This window comes from Pelobates fuscus, chromosome 5 (assembly GCF_036172605.1).
Source record: "Pelobates fuscus isolate aPelFus1 chromosome 5, aPelFus1.pri, whole genome shotgun sequence".
Lineage (NCBI taxonomy): Eukaryota > Metazoa > Chordata > Amphibia > Anura > Pelobatidae > Pelobates > Pelobates fuscus.
In genome coordinates, this window is record NC_086321.1 from 228,903,317 (window position 1) to 228,921,800 (window position 18,484).

The following is an 18,484-nucleotide window of genomic DNA, read 5'->3' on the forward strand; positions in this document are numbered from 1 at the left end:
AACCCTTTCAACACAAGGGGGATGATATGGAGGCAGAGGGACACCATAGTGTTAGGGATACAAACAACAAAGGACAACCATACTGTGTATACTATTTGTTTGATGCCATGGTGCATATATATAATGTTTTTTTTTTAATTTGTTACTATACTGTTGTACTATCTAATCCATCCATGTTACTGAATTGATGTCTAAACCCATTATATTGTATTATTTCACTCAAAAAAATTAATAAAAAATCAACAAGAAAGAAAACCAAAATTGACACAACCATGTGATATCTAACAAATATCCATCTCTAAAATAAATCAGTACATCAGATCATCAGTTTCTGCCATTGAGTGTGTCTCGTGAAGATCAATGGCTTTAACAATCTGCATTAGAGCTACTGCTGTCCATGATAGTCTTTTAGAAATTAACACATTTAGCGTTATAAATAGATAAATTAATTCATTAACAGATTGTTTGCAAAATATTGTATAAAACTGAAAGCAATGGTGACTACTCATTACTTTGCACAAATCATTACGACTAGCATAACCTTGCAAGGAATACAGCTAAAACAGATTAATAATGCTCATAATAGGATTATAAAATGTCATGTTTTTCATTAAAGCAACACCGGCTTAAAAAGGTTTCTTTACAAACGGAAAAGCTTCATCTCTTCCACCCATAATTAATAGATGGTTTACTAACTATATCCCAAAGGTTTGAGGGTCACAGTTTAATTCCATAGAATAAATAATAAATGATTCTACAGAGGACTGGGGTTTATTGCAGGCAATATATGTTGAGGTTTTAGAACTCCGAGTTTTGTCTCCCTTGTTTTCAGTCATGCATATTCATTCTTTGTGTATTTTGCACATTCTTTAGCTTTATCCATCCTCCCTCAGCTACTGCTTACAGCAGCAGCGGTCATACTGTGATAGAAGCATGCATGTCAAAATGATCACCTTATTTTTTTTAAATGTATAGATTGCTGATGTAGGATGTTATTATATGTAAATTGTACAGATTAGGGAACTGCGCACACAGAATTTTTTGTATTAATTTTATAAGGCTTCTTAAAATCTCTGCAAACCAATATGAAGATTCAGTTCCACCATATAGTCATATTGTTCTAAGCCCACAAATACGTCACAGTACTCCAATATCGGTGGGTCCTACACTAATTCCAACATTGGAGACAAATTAAATAATGCTAAATAATGCTAAAGCGTGTTTTCATAATTTGTTTTAAAGGCATTGTAAATATATATTATGTAAAATTAATGTGGTAAAAAATGCAATACAAAAGAATGCAGTATCAAAACTAAAAATGACATTTATTTAATGCATATACTCCCATTACATATCATAAATCTGATCTAATTCAAGTGACATTACTATCCACAACCTCCTCAAATGTATACTTTCCTGTGAACACCTCTAAAGAGGCATCTAAAGCTGGAGGCGGGATGAGGTGCTCAACCCAAAAGGAGTCTGATCTGGACTCCAAACTCACATAGTAAAGACAGAAAGGGAATTAAGGGCACACCCGGAACATGCATTTCTCAGGAATGGTGCAGCTGTAGAGCCCAAAATAAATACAAAAATATAGATTAAAGAACAGCGCACACACAAAAATACAGGCTATGAATTTTGGTCTCTATGGCAGCACCATTTCTGAGATATGCATGTTCCAGGTGTGCACCCAATTCCCTTTTTTTTCTATCACCCATATTTAGATCATTTACAATAAAATGGAAAACAGGGACGGTAATATATAAAAAGTTTTCTTTGTGAATAATGTAATGTAATTGTGACACAATTAGTAAGCACATATATAGAAAAAAAATTCCATCAGAAATATATCAATGTACACCTGCTGCAGCTAAATAGAAAAAAAATATTATCTAAATCTTATCTAGTTATTTTGTTGCAAATTATGTATAAAAAGGCACAAATGCACTGTTTTAAAATCAGTTTACTGGGCCGGTCTACCGGTGACCATCAATTCCTTACAGCTGCAATGTTAGAAAGGTTGTGAATACGACAATGAAAAGTCATAACATTTTCTCTATTTTGTTATTGTGTAAAATATAAATGTCCAACACATACCGGGCTATTTACTTAAGTGAGAATTGCTGGGAATTCAAATTAACTTTCACATTTAAGGCCAGAATAGACAAACTGGCATTTCTAATGCAGCTATTTTGGTCTAAATTTTGAAACTCACTTGGATTTCACTTTGAATTTATTTGAATCCTCTCCTTTGTAAATAGCCTGGTAAGGTCATGTTTAGTGTTAGACATTGTCCTCGCAAGAACAAATTCTGCAAAGACGATAATGGTGGTGATACACAAATAGAGAGATTACAGTGAAATCAGAGGTAATGTAAATATAAATGGACAGAAATATTCAAGGATAACACAAGAGTTAGAGGTATGGTTAAAGTAAAGTGAAGTTAGACATTTTTACTATACATTGGATATATGACTTGTTACTGAGTAATGCAGCTTATCACTCTTGCCATTGCATACCTCCCAAGTGCCCCTAATTAGGAGGGACAGTCACTATTTTGGGCACCAATTCCTCTGCCCTCTTTTTCTATCCTAAGGTCCTTATTTAGTAGCTCCATATTGTTAGTGTGTCTGAGTGTATAACAGAGCTCCACAGCAATAATACTCACAGTAGTGTGTCTTTAAACTACCATAAATGTGTTTCGAAATTACTCTATGTAAATAAGATACATTGTTTTTGTTGTAAATTAAATTTTAGTTGCGTAAGTTATTAGTAAGTCACCCACAATTTCTCAGAACGGTCCCACCCCTAGACACCCCGCCACCTCCCCCCCCCCCCCCCCCAACTCCTAAAATTAAACTGTCTCACTTTGTCCCTGGGAAAAACTGAAAGGTGTGGGACTGCTGGGTCTATTTTCAGCATCCATTTGCTGCATTTATTAATATATAAACTCTAGAACAGTTGATAAATCTTGGCTCACGATGACAAAACAAAGATTACCATGGCCATGGTTTTGCAATACGTAGACTGAGCAATAATCATTTGCACTTCTATCTTTATCTACTAACTGATGTTGTTATAGAGATAAGTAAATCTCTTGTATTTTTATGGTTCTCATAAGCTTATCATGATTCAGCCATATTAAATGCGCAGGTTGCTTTTGCAACCTACTAAGTTGTTAATTTCCATGCATATGTAGTCTTAATGGTAATTACTTAGCGTGGCGTTTGATACGTTTTAGCAGTCCATCACAGCTGGGTGTGTTCTCTTACACGGTTTTGGTGATTTGGTATTTTCTAAATTTTGCACACCTCAAGGTCATTGCCATTGAATAATTGTCAATATTAATTATGTTTATTACAATAGTGTGTGTCATGGGTGGCTACAAATAAAATGTTCTTTATACCAGGTACTTTGGTGAAGACAGTAGTTACAGTAACTTTACAACAGGCCTGCAGGCAGATGGAAAGGGCTGAGAATGCTTTGTTATATAACTACACACCTACCAAGTGTCCCTATATAGGAACGACAGTCAAGCATCTCTGTTCCTTTTTTACATCCATTGTCCCTTTTTCTAGGAGCTCCATATTGTTAATGTGTCTGAGTGTATAACAGTGATGCCCTAGAACAAATTTAAAGAGCAACACAAAGGAGTATAGCAGCACAATGGATCTTCCTTTGTGTGCAGCAAGGTCAGGGTTAATAGACCAAAATGGGCTTATGGCTGGGCTAACAGAAAGCATTATTAGATTTAATCTTTCTGCTCATCCAGTAAATAAACATCTTAGTATGGAAAATTTTAATGGAGCCTAAAATAGAGACATAATAATATTATTCTCATATTATTCAGCATGATTTACTAAACAAATAGGACGTTCTATCATTTTGGTTTGAGAAATTCCAATCTTCTATTTAGATGAATACATTTTCTTTTCTTTGATATAATGTATCCTGTTAAAAAATGATGTCAAATGATATTGCATATATTTTATCACAATTTATCGGTAAATCACTTGAAGAATGTTATCTGAACCGCATGATCAACTGGACAAAATAAGCGAGCTGTAAACACTGTTGCGTTCCAAAGGGCACAGAGATATATGTTTATGAACATATGTCTGCTGTAAAATGCTGTTCTCTGAATAGGAGTTCATTGAGTGTATTTATTATAGCACACATTTGCAGTTGCCATTTTGGCCAGTATTTATAAAATTTTCTATAAACTAAAGCAAGCTGGAACTCCAGTTAAATTGAATTAGCACAGAACTGAAAGTGGCTCTGTCACCCCAAACTTACCTTCCTCCAAGTGTTTCCTCTTCTCTTGTTCTTTCAGAATCGGTTCTTTTTCTCTGATCTATTTCTCTTTAAAAAATTGACTACTTTGTCTAATGTATGTGTCCTACTCTTGACAAATCTTGCTAGCAGGGTGGTGCTTAAGGAAGCTCTACTTCTTTTGTCAAGAATAATTTCCCCACAATGCTCACCTTTATAATTAGACAATTATCTTTCGTTTTGCGAGCTTCCCTCTCTTTATTCCCATGATGTACGTCACTGCCAGTAACTTAGAGATAGCAGCACCTTTAGAAGGGATCGGGTGCTGCAAACAATCATTAAGATAAAGAAGAATTAGGTTGACAATCTTATTAATAAACATATTGGGGGGGACATTATAGGCAGGTAGAGTGAGGGAAGACTTAAAGACATGTGGTCATGCCATGACAGAGCCTATGAAGTCTCTAAATTAATTAAAATATTAGTCCGGAAGTGGATCCAGATGAACTGAATTAGTAAACATTGTAGACAATGGGCGATATATAACTTATTTACGTGACGAAGTACTCTGGACTTTTTTCTCAGTGCAGCGTGAGCGCATTAAAACATGCGATTACGCTACACTTTTCTCTGGTCTCCTCAACACCACATGAGCTAAAGCCCTGCTGGCACAGGGTCCCACAATTAGGACAACCACGAAATTGGGGATTGATAATAGTCATATCATATAAGATTAATGGTTCAAACTATATTCACCACAAATACACATGTTTATATATGAATAGAAATGTAAACCTGGTGATATGACGACATGACATCTCCCTCTTCTCTTCGCCATCTTTTAAATATTTTTACCCGAATGCTAGTTAGTATGAAATGAAGTTTTGGATGTCGGTATGTAAAGCAGAATCGCTTTCTTACATCACATAATGGTTGAGCATTTTTATATTTTAAAGATATACATTTTTGCATGGCTCCGATGACAAATTTTATTTTTGTTGCAGGTATCGGCCTTGGACTTCTGGTTAGGGAATATGCCAAGCTTTCTAACCTGGATAAGACATATTTTGCCTTCCCTGGAGACATTCTAATGAGAATGCTGAAACTCATAATTTTGCCATTAATTGTGTCAAGCATGATCACAGGTAAGAGGGAGCATCTAACTATTATCTGTGTTTTCCATTAATTGTGCTCAAATGTTACAGAATTACATTGCCAAGTGATGCTTTGGTATCTCTTTAAACTCTTTGCAAAATTAATATAGGATAAATGTTTAGTAAAAGGTAAATTCACTAAACTGAGAATTGACCGGGGAAATAAAAATGTATCCCAAAATGTATTTTAAGGCTTTTAATTGTACATAAATTACGCAGCAACGTAAAAAGGAGGGAAAATAAATTGACTAAAATGACTAAGCCATTTGCAGTCAAATCTGCTTTGGGCCAATCAGAATAAAGCTACGATTCAAACCGTGATCAATTACCAGATATGCAGCAGATTAAAATAAAATATATGACAGCTCGAAGTTTGCTGCACATTGCAGAGTTCCTTGCATATGTGCTAACTTTTACATGTGTTTTGAATGTTGAGTGACAACCCATCAATAAACAAAGTTCAGAAAACAAATACAAGTGGGGAAACACTCTTGAAAGGGGGTAATCAGGACAATTAGAACGTACAAAGAATTCTAGGCGCAAGGAACAAAAATAATAAAATATGTAGTTTGCTGGGAGAGAAGATGAACAAACACCCACTTAAAAATAGAAGGCATTGATTATTGTAACATTTCAGTCGGCATTATGTGTATATTCCTTTAAAGGGGGATTATAATAGTACCTGGAAAACAATAACATATTCGTTTTCCTGGCACTATAGAATCCTACAGTCTCCACTTCCCTCGCACCCCCTCTCCAGCGGCGCTGATGGGATTCAAACCCCTTCCGTCACTTACCTGAATCCAGCGCCGATGTCCCTCGGCACTGGGTCAGGCTCCGCCCATGCTCCTAATGCGCAAGCGTGGCAATGGGCGTGCTAGCATTTGGATTTCCCCATAGAGAGCATTAATCAATGTGTTCTATAGGCATTCCGGTGATGCTGGAAGTCCTCATGTAGAGTGTGAGGACATCCAACGTCATTTAGAGGACCAAAAGTTGTCTAAGCACCCGGAAGGAGTTAACCCTGAGAGGTAATTATTGCAGTTTCTCAGAAACTGCAATAATTAGTAGAGATGTCCCGAACAGTTCGCCGGGAACTATTTGCTGGCGAACATAGCTTGTTCACGGTCGCCATGGCGGGCGAACATATGCGATGTTCGGTCCACCCCCTATTCGTCATCATTGAGTAAACTTTGACCCTGTACCTCACAGTCAGCAGGCACATTCCAGCCAATCAGCAGCAGACCCTCCCACCTCCATGACGAATAGGGGGCGGACCGAACATCGCATATGATAGATATTTTGTAACTGATCACTCTATGCTTTTACAAATTGTCACATGGTGCTATAAAATTGTAAGTAAATAATAAAGTAAATTATAAAATACCCACACAATAGAATAAATACAGACAGTGATTTTTAAAGAACCTGTTAATAAGAATTGTGAAGGATGGAATGTGGGCTTGTTTTCTATCATGACACTCATTAGTGCTGGATTAGGTTAGTAAAATGTAAGACTGCTGTTATTAAATCTGAGTGACAGGACAGGATGTGTCAGTAAGTCACATATATATATGGTGGGTGCATGTAGGTTTCTGGATTTTGAGACTGTCAATTAAGTACAGATATTGGAGTTCAGATTCAGAACAGGTACTAGTAGAAGAAGATATTTTTAAAATTAGATATAGATATTAAATCACTTTACCATGCATTATGGATTCAATCCAGCGGTGGGTTCATGGGGGAGGCACCAGAGCAACTGTCCCTCTGAGATAGCCCCAGCGGGTATGCAGACAGTATGTAAATGTATTTATATTCCCACCCCCCCCCCTTCTCCTTCTCTTTATTAGCGTCCTGAGAGTGATCATGGTGTCTCAGTATGCTTCACAGAAGCACTGGCAGCAGTGTGAAGGGGCAGAATATGATATCATATCATGGGTCCTAAATCCGCCCCGATTGAACCCTCCTTTTGTTGTTCCAAATCCCGTGTTTGCATCTCTTACCTCCTTTTGGGGTCTTTGGCCCTTTCATTTGTCTTTTAAACCCCTTTTGAATGTCTGACCCTGCTTTAGTGCAACTTGCCACTCCTTATCAGGACTATTTACTAAAGTGGAAATTTACTTTATTTAAAGTGAGTGAAAGAAACAGCTGAACTAAAAGCATAGCTGTTTTTTTACAGTTTGGCTATTTTGACCTTTCCCTTTTGCCACTCTTGTGGCTCTCCACCCCTTTTGTGTTTTCTACTCCCTTCTGCACATGCTGCTCCCCCCTTTTACATCGCTTCCTCATCACCCCTTTTATGTCTCTTGATTTTCACCTCATTTTATATCTCTTGCTCTCCTTTCTCTTTCCTCTTTCCCCTTCTCCTTTTGTGACACTTACCCTCTTGTGTAGCATGGCCTTTCTGACCACGGTAGTGGATCTCTTTTATCCTCTACACAATCTGACAGAGCTGAATCCTACGCTTTCCCTGCACTGCAAGTAGATTACTGCCAAGCTGTGATCTGCAATCACATTACAACAAGGGTGACTACTGGAAGAGGAGTGTTTGAACACGGCGTGTGCCTTCTTGTCATAGCACTGGCCCTTTTTCCATGTACCATTTGCCTCTGATTAATAATAACATTCTGTATTTTCTCCACTACATATGTCCAAAAATATTTATTATAAGGACATTATTGGCACCATGAGCACTTCTGCTCATGCTGTGCATTTGGGACAAAAAGTGTTTGGGTCAAATTCAAATGGGTGTAAAATTTTTTAAAAATTGTTTTACGGTTTGTGAACTTTGTTATTGGCTATCCACCTGTGGTTGGCAATGATAGACTTAGAAGGCTAGCCCAATCTCAGCCTATCTTTGCTATATAAAGTTTGTCAGGCTAATGCCAAAGTCTACCTCTGCCAGGTTGAGATGACAGGATGAAATATTATTGACCCTTCCCAGATATACAAGTCCTACAGATAGTGCCGAGATTTAACTTTAACTAATGAACTATGTCATTAACCTGTATTACAATATGGCACAGATAATATCCACGAAAAACCACATTGTGTGGATCGAATGTTCCATAAAACCTCAAACGCCTCCTTTTTATAATACATTTATAGATCAGTGACTTGGCAAAATATGAGACCATATTTACTTTTCGTTTAGAAATACAGAATCCATGAATTGAACACAGGCCACCTATCACGTACATATGTTGTGGTACTTTAGAATATTTGAACTTTGGTCAAACGAGTCTTCCGATTCAGGTTGAGAGACAGCCTCTTCTTTCACTAGTCAACAGTCTCTAGCCTGAATCAAACTAGTAGAAGCTTATTTTTATGAATTAACAAACACTTGCGAAGATGCCGTCTTACAATTTCAATAGTGAGCCATAATAGTTATACTATAAAATATTATCCTTTTATCATTTTTATACTATCATTTTCAGGTGCTCATATGAAATCTAGTTTGATCATGGGGTCTCAATAAAAGCCCGTACATTTATTTATTTTTTCTTATTTTTTTTTTTTTTACATTTTCAGTTCCACCAAAGAGAGCAACACACTCTGGTGTTCATATCTAGTCAGGCTACTTTAGATGTTAGATGTTTAATGTTAGATAACAATTAAATTAATTATGGGATACATTAGAAAGTGATGGGTAAATCATGTTGCTTGTGTAAAATCTTGTTTAATGTCGATCTAACCACATTCATGCAAATAGAATATTAGACAAATGGGCATTTCCAGTAATACTGACTCTTGATTTACCATTTTTCTAATAATAGCAATATTTAACTTTTTTATTTTTAAATTACATTTTCCCAACACCCAAAATCAAATATCATTGTCATTTTGCATTTCCAAAGATTGTACTTCATACATGGCCTGCCTGAGATTACTAGGGGTAACTATATGCAGCTGCTATCATTAATTCAGTGCATTTTCGGTCTCACCAGCTCCTTTCCAGATATCTCATTATCAGGAGTGGGATTCTGTAAATCACACCTTCACACGATGTTTCCAGAATATTACAAGTTTCCTACTTCTAGCCCTAATTTCAAAAATATTGTGTCATATATGTGGTTCTGGAGACATTTATAAACCGTTTGACCTTTGACTTGTGTATTTTTTCTTCTGTCTGATATGCTATGTTTCAATTATCCTATATTGTCATTTCTTTATATGACATGAAACTATGATTTGAAAATAAATCCTATTTATTTTTTTCTCTTTTTAGGTGTTGCAGCATTAGACTCTAGTGTATCGGGAAAAATCGGTCTACGGGCTGTTGTGTATTACTTCTGTACAACTGTCATAGCTGTTATTTTAGGTAACTGAATTGCTTACTATTATTATTATTAGTATCATGTTTGGCATGTTTTGTATCTTATTCATCGTGTTAAATCGCTTGATTATCAAGTGAAAATGCTTTATATGGGTATGGGTAATGCATTAAAATAATGCCAAAAAAAGAAACTAAAAATGTAAAATACGATAAATTGAATACACTATTCAGAGGATCTCTTGCAGGCAGGCCTCTTCCATTACAGTTAGACATGTTCCAAACAGGATCGTCTCATTCTGATCTTCAGTCAGGATTGTCTCGTGCTAATCTTAAATCAGGAATGTCTCATTCTGATCAATCAGGAATGTCTCCTCCTGATCAGTCAGGAATGTCTCCTTCTGATCAACCAGGAATGTCTCCTCCTGATCAGTCAGGAATGTCTCCTTCTGATCAATCAGGAATGTCTCATCCTGTTCTTCTATCAGGGACTCATCTTATCTCATTATTATTATTATTGGTATTTATATAGCGCCAACTTATTCCGCAGCACTTTAAAGAGGTAAATTTAACAATAAATGAGACAATTGCAAAATGTTACAGGAACAATAGGTTGATGAGGACCCTGCTCAAACTAGCTTACAGTCTATAGGAGGTGGGGTAAGAAAACACAATAGGAAGGACAGCAGTGTTTTATGGGATGAGTTATTTACCACCCACAATGTAATCATTTTATAGGATGATTAGAACTACATTATAATCTGATAGCTCCTGGAAATGTGGTGAGTGAGCCTATAACCATGCTGTATCGCTCTGAAACTCTCTCTCCACCAATAATATTAGTTTTGCCATATTTAAACAAAGACCTGCCTGTTCACTTAGACCATTGTCTCTAACCTCAAAATCCCTGATGCAAACATAACATGTATGACGAGCTTAAGCCTATTCCGGAGAAAGGTGCCATTTAGGCTGTTGTTTATTTCTTTAGCATTTAGAAGTGTTTTTCTAAGCTAATTTTACAGTTGCCTAACAGATCATAAAGCTTCTGCCATGTACGCAATTCTGATTTCAGTCCAAAAAATGTAAGAATTACTGGATTACATTGAGAGTATTTCTGCGGCCTTCTTATAATATCCTATAAGTAAACAATGTACCCAGTAATGGGACTTTTTTAAGCGGGCGATTGCGTCATCAATAATACCTGTAATAAAAGTATATAGATTTTGAAGCTGAAAACTAAAGATTCTCTTACAGTAGTTTTCCTTTGCAGTAACAGTTCAATCTTTCCACCAATCCTCTGTTTAAAAAAAAAAATAGGTATTGTACTGGTGGTGAGCATCAGACCCGGTGTGTCTCAAAACGCTGACGACATTGACAGAACAGGTTCCACCCCTGAAGTTACTACAGTAGATGCCCTGCTCGACCTGCTAAGGTGAGGCATAATAGACTGAATGAAAATGTTCTTGCATCTAATGTTAAAGGAACCCCAAACATTTTTATAAGATTTACAAGTGCTCTGTATTTGCGAACTAAAGGGTTCACAATTTTTCAACAAAAGCTCTCCCTGTTCACAGAATGTTTCTTTAGACAAGCTGTTTTTTTAATGCAGAGTGTCAGTGTTTAATAGTTAATGGCTGTAAACTCTTTAGGATTTGAGATTTTGTTTTTTGGGCAAGTCAAGTTTGTCACGTTTGTGATATATAATTTCAAGGTTTTCATTCCAATATTTTTGAAATGTCATATAAGAGAACACATAAATGTTGTTTTCTGCTTGTGTTAAGCCATGGTTATTCATCTTCAACTGGCTTTGGCTCATGAATAGTATGCTTTATTATATCAATTCCAATCCCATGTTCCCTGTCCCCATATACTGTACATAATGACATGTAAGTTTCATAAGAACATACATGATTCCTGACTGTGGATGCAGTGCTAAGATTAGGGTTGCCATCTTTCTTGAAAAAAAAAATTGCCGGCCTGCTAATTTGCATAATTAATTATATATGTGACATCACATGATATGACATCACAGGATATAAATCAGCAAAAAATTACATAAGAAAAAAAATACATTTCAAAAGGGGAAAATTCTGTAAATCGCAAATTCTAGGCTGAACTGAAGAATTTTATCAAATCAATAATTTTTGTCTATAATTTCCAATTAATATCTCAATGCACTACATTTAACGGTTTACTGAATAAACCTCTGTAGGTTTTTTGTTTTGTTTTTCCTAAACTAAATAATTTAGTAGAGAATTGAAAACCAAACTACAAACTTAAGGACAAAGTTGTGGATCTGGAAAAAAGTTCTGCTGCAGTCCCAGTGTGGCTATTTATGACTTGAATTTTGGGAATGCATGTGTATTTTTAATTTAGGGGTGATTTTATAAGGCACATTCCAGTTCAGTAATGACCCCTTCAATGGGTGCCATAAAATAGTTTGTAAATATAAGCTATTCAACAGAATGTGTCAATCCCAATGTGTGATTCTATCTATACACTTACAAGCACAGAAATCATCATCCATCACTGTCAGACTGTAGGGAAATACTCAGAGGATAGTTGATTGGGCAGTTCATATCAGCGGACCTCAGAAAAATGTTTTAAATAATCCTATTATCTACCGTACAAGATCCACCGCACTCGCTCATTCACTAAACCGTAATTTCACGTGTTTAGTTACAATATATGATCATACATTGCATAAACCTACAGTGGCAGGCTTATGCAATGTATGATCATATACTGTAACTAAATCCCTATTAGTTTTGCCTAGGTGAGATGTTTTTACATAAAACTATTACATCCTGTGAGACTTGAAATTGCAGTTTAGTTAATGAGCGAGTGTGCTGGGTCTTGTATGCTGTATAAATTGGCCCCAGCAGCACCCTATAATGTATGCATGTTCAGGTGAGTGCAGCCTCTTGATTTGATATAAATATTCCTATTATGACTATCGCATGCTTATTGCTCTAACTGTTCTATCTATTAAACAAGAGATCTGTTGTGTACCTTCCATATAAATAACATAAAGTTATACTCATCACCTGAGACAAACTTTGAAAACAACATAACATATTAACAATGAGCTGCATTCAACTCAATACATTTTTAACTGCTGACATTTTATTTAACCCCTTAAGGACACATGACATGTCTGACACGTCATGATTCCCTTTTATTCCAGAAGTTTGGTCCTTAAGGGGTTAAAAAAAGCCAAATTATTATAAAGCTAAAAAACTTCTACAGCTCTAGAAAACCTAAATAAAGTATAAACGAAAATAAAAATAACTTAATTTGACAGAAACAAACCAGCACACTAAGTTTTGAGAGCTTTGTCTACATGCATACAAAGTACTGAGCCAGGATTTAATTTAAAAACATGCGACATTTCAATTTTTTATTTGAAAAAGTTTGGCCTCAATTTAATATTATTGGATGCGCTTTCAAAGTAAAGTAATAATTCTGGATAAACTCTTTAAATGATTTAATATTATTATTATTTTTTTAATTTTGCAACATTTTCATAATTTTTGATGTACTGATATATATTTATTATATATTATATATTTTTTATGTTTTAATATTTGGGGGGGGGGGGTGTTAGTTAATATTAAATCATTTGAAAAGCTTTTCCAAAAATATTAAATCAAGGCCTAAGTCTGGTATCTAATTCTTGCTGTTCATACAAAGCATGTACAGTTGATGTTAAGCACATATACAAACATCAGTGATGTCATCACAAGGCTCTGGGTACTTAGTACTTAGTTCCCTGGACATTTTTATTTTAGTATAGCTATTAGGGTTGTGAGATTATATATGTCTTTTATAAACTAAAGATTGAGTTATATGCTCTGAAGTCCACACTAATCATACAGTTCTCAAGTTGTACAGTTCTAATTAGAAAATGAAAAAAGGATGTTGTTCTTCAACTGAGCTCATAGAAGTTCAGAGGGCGCCTGGATATAATGTAAAAAGTTTATTTTTCTTTAATTTTGCCACCTTAACCCCTTAAGGACACATGACGTGTGTGACACGTCATGATTCCATTTTATTCCAGAAGTTTGGTCCTTAAGGGGTTAAAGAGGCACTGGTTTCACACTGTATGTATGGCTCATTCATAAGAATAAACCATTGTACCTTTTACAAGATCTAGTATCTTTATTAAAAGAAAAGAACGGAAACCTCTCACAGATCTTCTCAGACAGTCCTCTATCTGAACTACTAGCCAGGCCTGGGGTGAATTTCTACTTTTTTACTCCCCAATGGCTAGTGGAAATTTTGAGCCCTGCTTGGGGTCAAACTTTGTATTTAGTGAGGACAAGGAATGGCAGATATCATCGGACTGCATTGGTTATGCACAATTCATCAGGATAAAATATTGCCATGTTGAGCATTGTTTTCCCATTACTGCTATTTTGTCATATCATTTTATATCTTTTTAACCCCTTAAGGACCAAACTTCTGGAATAAAAGGGAATCAGGACATGTCAGACATGTCATGTGTCCTTAAGGGGTTAATATTTCCCCACAATCCGCAGGTTAGTAAATAAAGTTTTTGAGTGTTTGTTGTTTTAGGGTCTTGGAATAGATGATCTTATCACAATGGTATGGAATGTGAATGTCTAATAAAAGGTTGCTGAATGCCCTGAATATTCCTGGACTATTGCAAAGCCAAATAGAAATGACAATGTTTGTGTAATGCCAGTACTTGGCATTAGAGGCAGAGATTTTAGAACTTAGACCCATGCAATATTTTTGAAATATATTCTTGAAACAACGCTGACAGTTAAATTCATAATCTAAAAAGGCAATGTTCTCCTGAGACTCCAACTTAAATTACTTTTACTGGGAAAATATGGTACAGTGTGCCATAAGTTCACTGTATTCATTTACTATCATCAAAACAGGTTGGTTAATCTTTTATTTTTTTTCAGATTGTTATCTAAATTGTTGATGTACATATTGTTATCACCAGGTGTTGACAATTAGGGATTATTCTAGCCCTAGTGACTGAATAATCTAAATTGTTTTAACGACAGGAGGCGAATATTTGCTTATCTCTCTTTACTGAACCTCCCAGCAGCAAAGAAATAGTTAACAATAGTGTAAAAACAATTCAACCAATCAGAGTGCATAACAGTATTATATGATATCAAACTCCTCCCAAGTCCTCTTTCTTGCTGTAGCAGACGATATCCGAGTATCAACCATTTAAACTATAACTATGAACCGTGACTAATCCAAGGTCCTGATGTAGTCAACCATGTAAACTTTGAAAGGGATTGATGAATCCATAAATCACAAGCGTTGGGGTTCTTCACACTAAAGGGAAGTAGAGAAAAAAAACATGAGAGTATAGGTTCTCATACTAGTTAAATGCAAGTTTATGGCATGCATACTAGGGACAGCAATTTCAATAGATTTCATGTAAAATGATGTTGAGTATATCAAACTCCTGGTTAGAGTGTTGTGGTGTAAACCTATGACAGATGATGTGTGAATGTGTTTGAAACAGATCGACTAGAATTTTTTTTAGTACCTTACCTTAGGGCGGGTATAAATGATAATGAAAAACAAAGAAGGGAGGGAAAATATTCGCCTCCTGTCGTTAATAAAATTCAGATTATTCAGTCACTAGGGCTAGAATAATCCCTAATTTTATGGCAAGACAGGAGGCTTCATATTTGCTGTTTTAACGCTCTTATATGATAGAAGATGGAGCATGTGGCATAGGTTTGAAATAGAATGTACGAAAGGTAGACTCCCTGGTCCAATGCACAGACGACAAAATGTCTGAGAGGGAACTACCCGCACGAAAGGCTGAGGATGCGGCTGCTCCTCTGACTGAATGCGCTCCAAAAGAGGAGTCAATACCTGCTTGGGCTTGTATCCATCTGATCCACCACGCGACGGTGGGAGTGGACACCGGTTTGTGTGGTCTGACATAGGAAACGAGAAGGGGTCCACGCAAAGCGACTGTCTATTCGGCATGTGAGGGTAGAATACAGAGGAGGAATTAGTCTTAGTTCGCCTGATGATGTGAAATTTAATGCCCTCAGGCGAAAAATCGACAGCGTGGAAATCAAATGCTCGAATGTCGGAGACCCTACGGAAGGATACCAGACATAGGAGTAAGGTCAGTTTGGCAGAGAGTTGACATAACGTCAAATTCTCATTAGAGGGCCAGGAGTCTAAAAGGGAAAAAACCTTAGTGACATCCCAGAAATTCGAATATCTTGGAAGAGGGGGGGTCTGGCTAGGCTGATCCCTCATAAAAGTCTACAAACTGAAGGGTGTTTTCTTATTGATGCATTGTCAATAGGGATGTGGGCCGCGGAAATAGCGGATCTAAAAACATTAATTGATCTATAGGACTTGCCTCGATCAAAGAGAGTAGACAGAAAATTTAGGATGATCGTCAGAGATGCTGAAAAGGGATCGGTATACCTTTCCAAACACCAGCTGACCCATGTCCGCCATGCAGCGAGGTAAGCTCGTCTAGTGCCTGGGGCCCAGGAGTCCCATAGGAGGGCCTGAGCTGTCTCCAAAAGTCCTGAGACATTCCAGGATCCCCTGAATTTATCCAATCTACAAGCTGGAGCCGCCCTTGAAGGGCGAGTGGGTGACAGTGCCCTGCTGGATTCGTGAGGATGTCAGGGGATCGAGGTAGTAGAATTGGACAATTCACAGATAGTTCTAGCAGGGTTGGAAACCAAGTCTGGGCTCTCCATAGCGGGGTGACAATAACTATTGTAGGCTTTGACCCGGTAAAGGGTGCGCTGGATCATGGAGAAAGGCGGGAACGCATAAGCTCATGTCTCTGGCTAAGGGTGTAGAAAGGCATCAACTGCCCAGGACTAGGGATCTGGGAGCCAGCTGAAAAAATGCCTCCGTCTGGCGATTCAGCCGAGATGCGAACAGGTCTAGTGTGAGGGGCCCGCAAAGACAGTGAATTTGATAGAACAAGCGGGGATCCAATTGCCAGTCGCTTACGTGACGTGACGGAGAACCAATCTGCGACTAGGTTGTCCGTGCCCGGAAGATATTCCGCTCTGATGGATAAATTCCGCTCTAGGCAGAATTGGTAGAGTTCCTTGGTAAGGTCGGACAGTAATTTGGATCGGGAACCTCTTAACCGATTCACATAACGCACTGCAGAGACGTTGTCCATGCACAGTACTAGTGAACAATTGAAACAATCTTTTGCAAAACTGCGAATCGCAAAATATCCTGCGTTCAGTTTTAGTCAATTGATGTGCAGTGCTTGTTCAGAGGGGGACCATAGTCCCCTGGTGGACCTTTCGGCGCACGTAGCGCCCCACCACAAGAGACTGGCATCGGATTCCAGAATGAAGTCTGGTTGTGATCCCAAAATTGACTTTGCCATTCCAGGCTTCCATGTTGTGAAGCCACCAGTGAAGTTCTATACAGACTTCGTCTGTTAGGTAGATCAGTTGGTCATAGGGGGTGGACCGGTTTAGATAGTAAGTCTTGAGCCGTTGCATGGCTCTGTAATGTAGGGGTTCCGGATAAATGGTTTGGATAGAGGCAGACAGTAGGCCTATGGTATGAGCCAGATTGCCTAGGCGAATCTGGTGGTCTGATAGCAATTTGCGAATGTCTTTCTTTATAGCCTTGACCTTTGTAGAAGGTAGTTGTAAAATCGTCTGTATGGAGTCTATTAGGAATCCGAGAAACTGAACCTTCTGAGAAGGCCGTCGTCATGTTCGTGTGTTGACGTAAAAGGTCTGGATCTTGAGCCATTATCAGGATGTTGTCCAAATGTACAACAGAACGAATCCCCTGTGATCGGAGTAGCGACACACTATTCCCTTTCCAAGGGCGCTTACGTGTGACCTCCTGATCTGAGGGCTGAGAGTCCTCTGAGTCAGAGAGTAAATGTGCGGTGGGATTGACTTCGCCAGGAGTCTTTTCATGGAAGGCTGCTAACACCTTGGGGATGGATTTGGTAATGGTTGAAACCAGCCAAGCTTTAAGTTCCTGAGAGATTGCGGGCTCAGTATTGTCAGACATTTTAGTTAGGACTGTATTAGTGATTCTGACAAATAGTCGTAAGACAAGAATGTTAAATGGGGTTCACCCAATTGTGCTTAGTAAAATTTCTAAGTGGGGGGTCACCCAAATAAGCGTAGTTTGATATATAAGGGCGGCACACAATATATAGTGGGGTAGACCACTAAATTATATAAGTGGATTGTACCACTGTAACAATAAGAAGTACGGTTCACCACTCAGTAGTCAGACTTTTATGAGTATGTCTGTAAAATATTTTAAAGAGTGGGGGCACTTTAAATAATATATTGTATTATTTGCAAAGGTGAGGGTCACTCACCTTGTAGTAATGGTGTTGAGACACCTGTCATAAATTGATTAGAAAGTGAATAAAAGGTGGGGGTCACCCACAACAACATTCAATGAATCAAGTGACAAAGAAAAAGGTGGGGGTCACCCACAAGGCCCTCCTTTATTTAATAATGATAAGATACAGCAGGTATTTTCCTGTCAAGAAAAGCAAAAAGGTACAATGAATAATTTGGAAAAAGGTGGTAGCACTTTAAGGGTGCTATGAGCAACAAGTAAATAAGATACTTACCGGATCCGACGTGAGGTGAAGTGATCACGCATAAATAACAAGGTAAACTGCGGTTTAAAATGGCCGCCGCCAGCAAAAGGGCAGGAGGAAGCGTGTCAGGTAATTGCAGACGTGAGAAGGCGGGAACCGAGAAAGGGCGCGAAATTGAGCCGCGGACTCCTGGGA

The 18,484-nt window shown here is 37.6% G+C and overlaps 1 protein-coding gene across 2 annotated transcripts in view; it reads left to right on the top strand.

The window, feature by feature from the left end:
• Positions 1 to 18,484, top strand: part of SLC1A1 (solute carrier family 1 member 1) — a 75,966-nt gene that overhangs the window by 38,774 nt on the left and 18,708 nt on the right. For both annotated transcript variants that reach the window (XM_063455090.1, XM_063455091.1), the window contains exons 3-5: positions 5,280 to 5,420; positions 9,658 to 9,750; positions 11,020 to 11,134. In XM_063455090.1, coding sequence (XP_063311160.1) covers positions 5,280 to 5,420; positions 9,658 to 9,750; positions 11,020 to 11,134 — 349 coding nt within the window. The remainder of the gene's footprint in view (positions 1 to 5,279; positions 5,421 to 9,657; positions 9,751 to 11,019; positions 11,135 to 18,484) is intronic.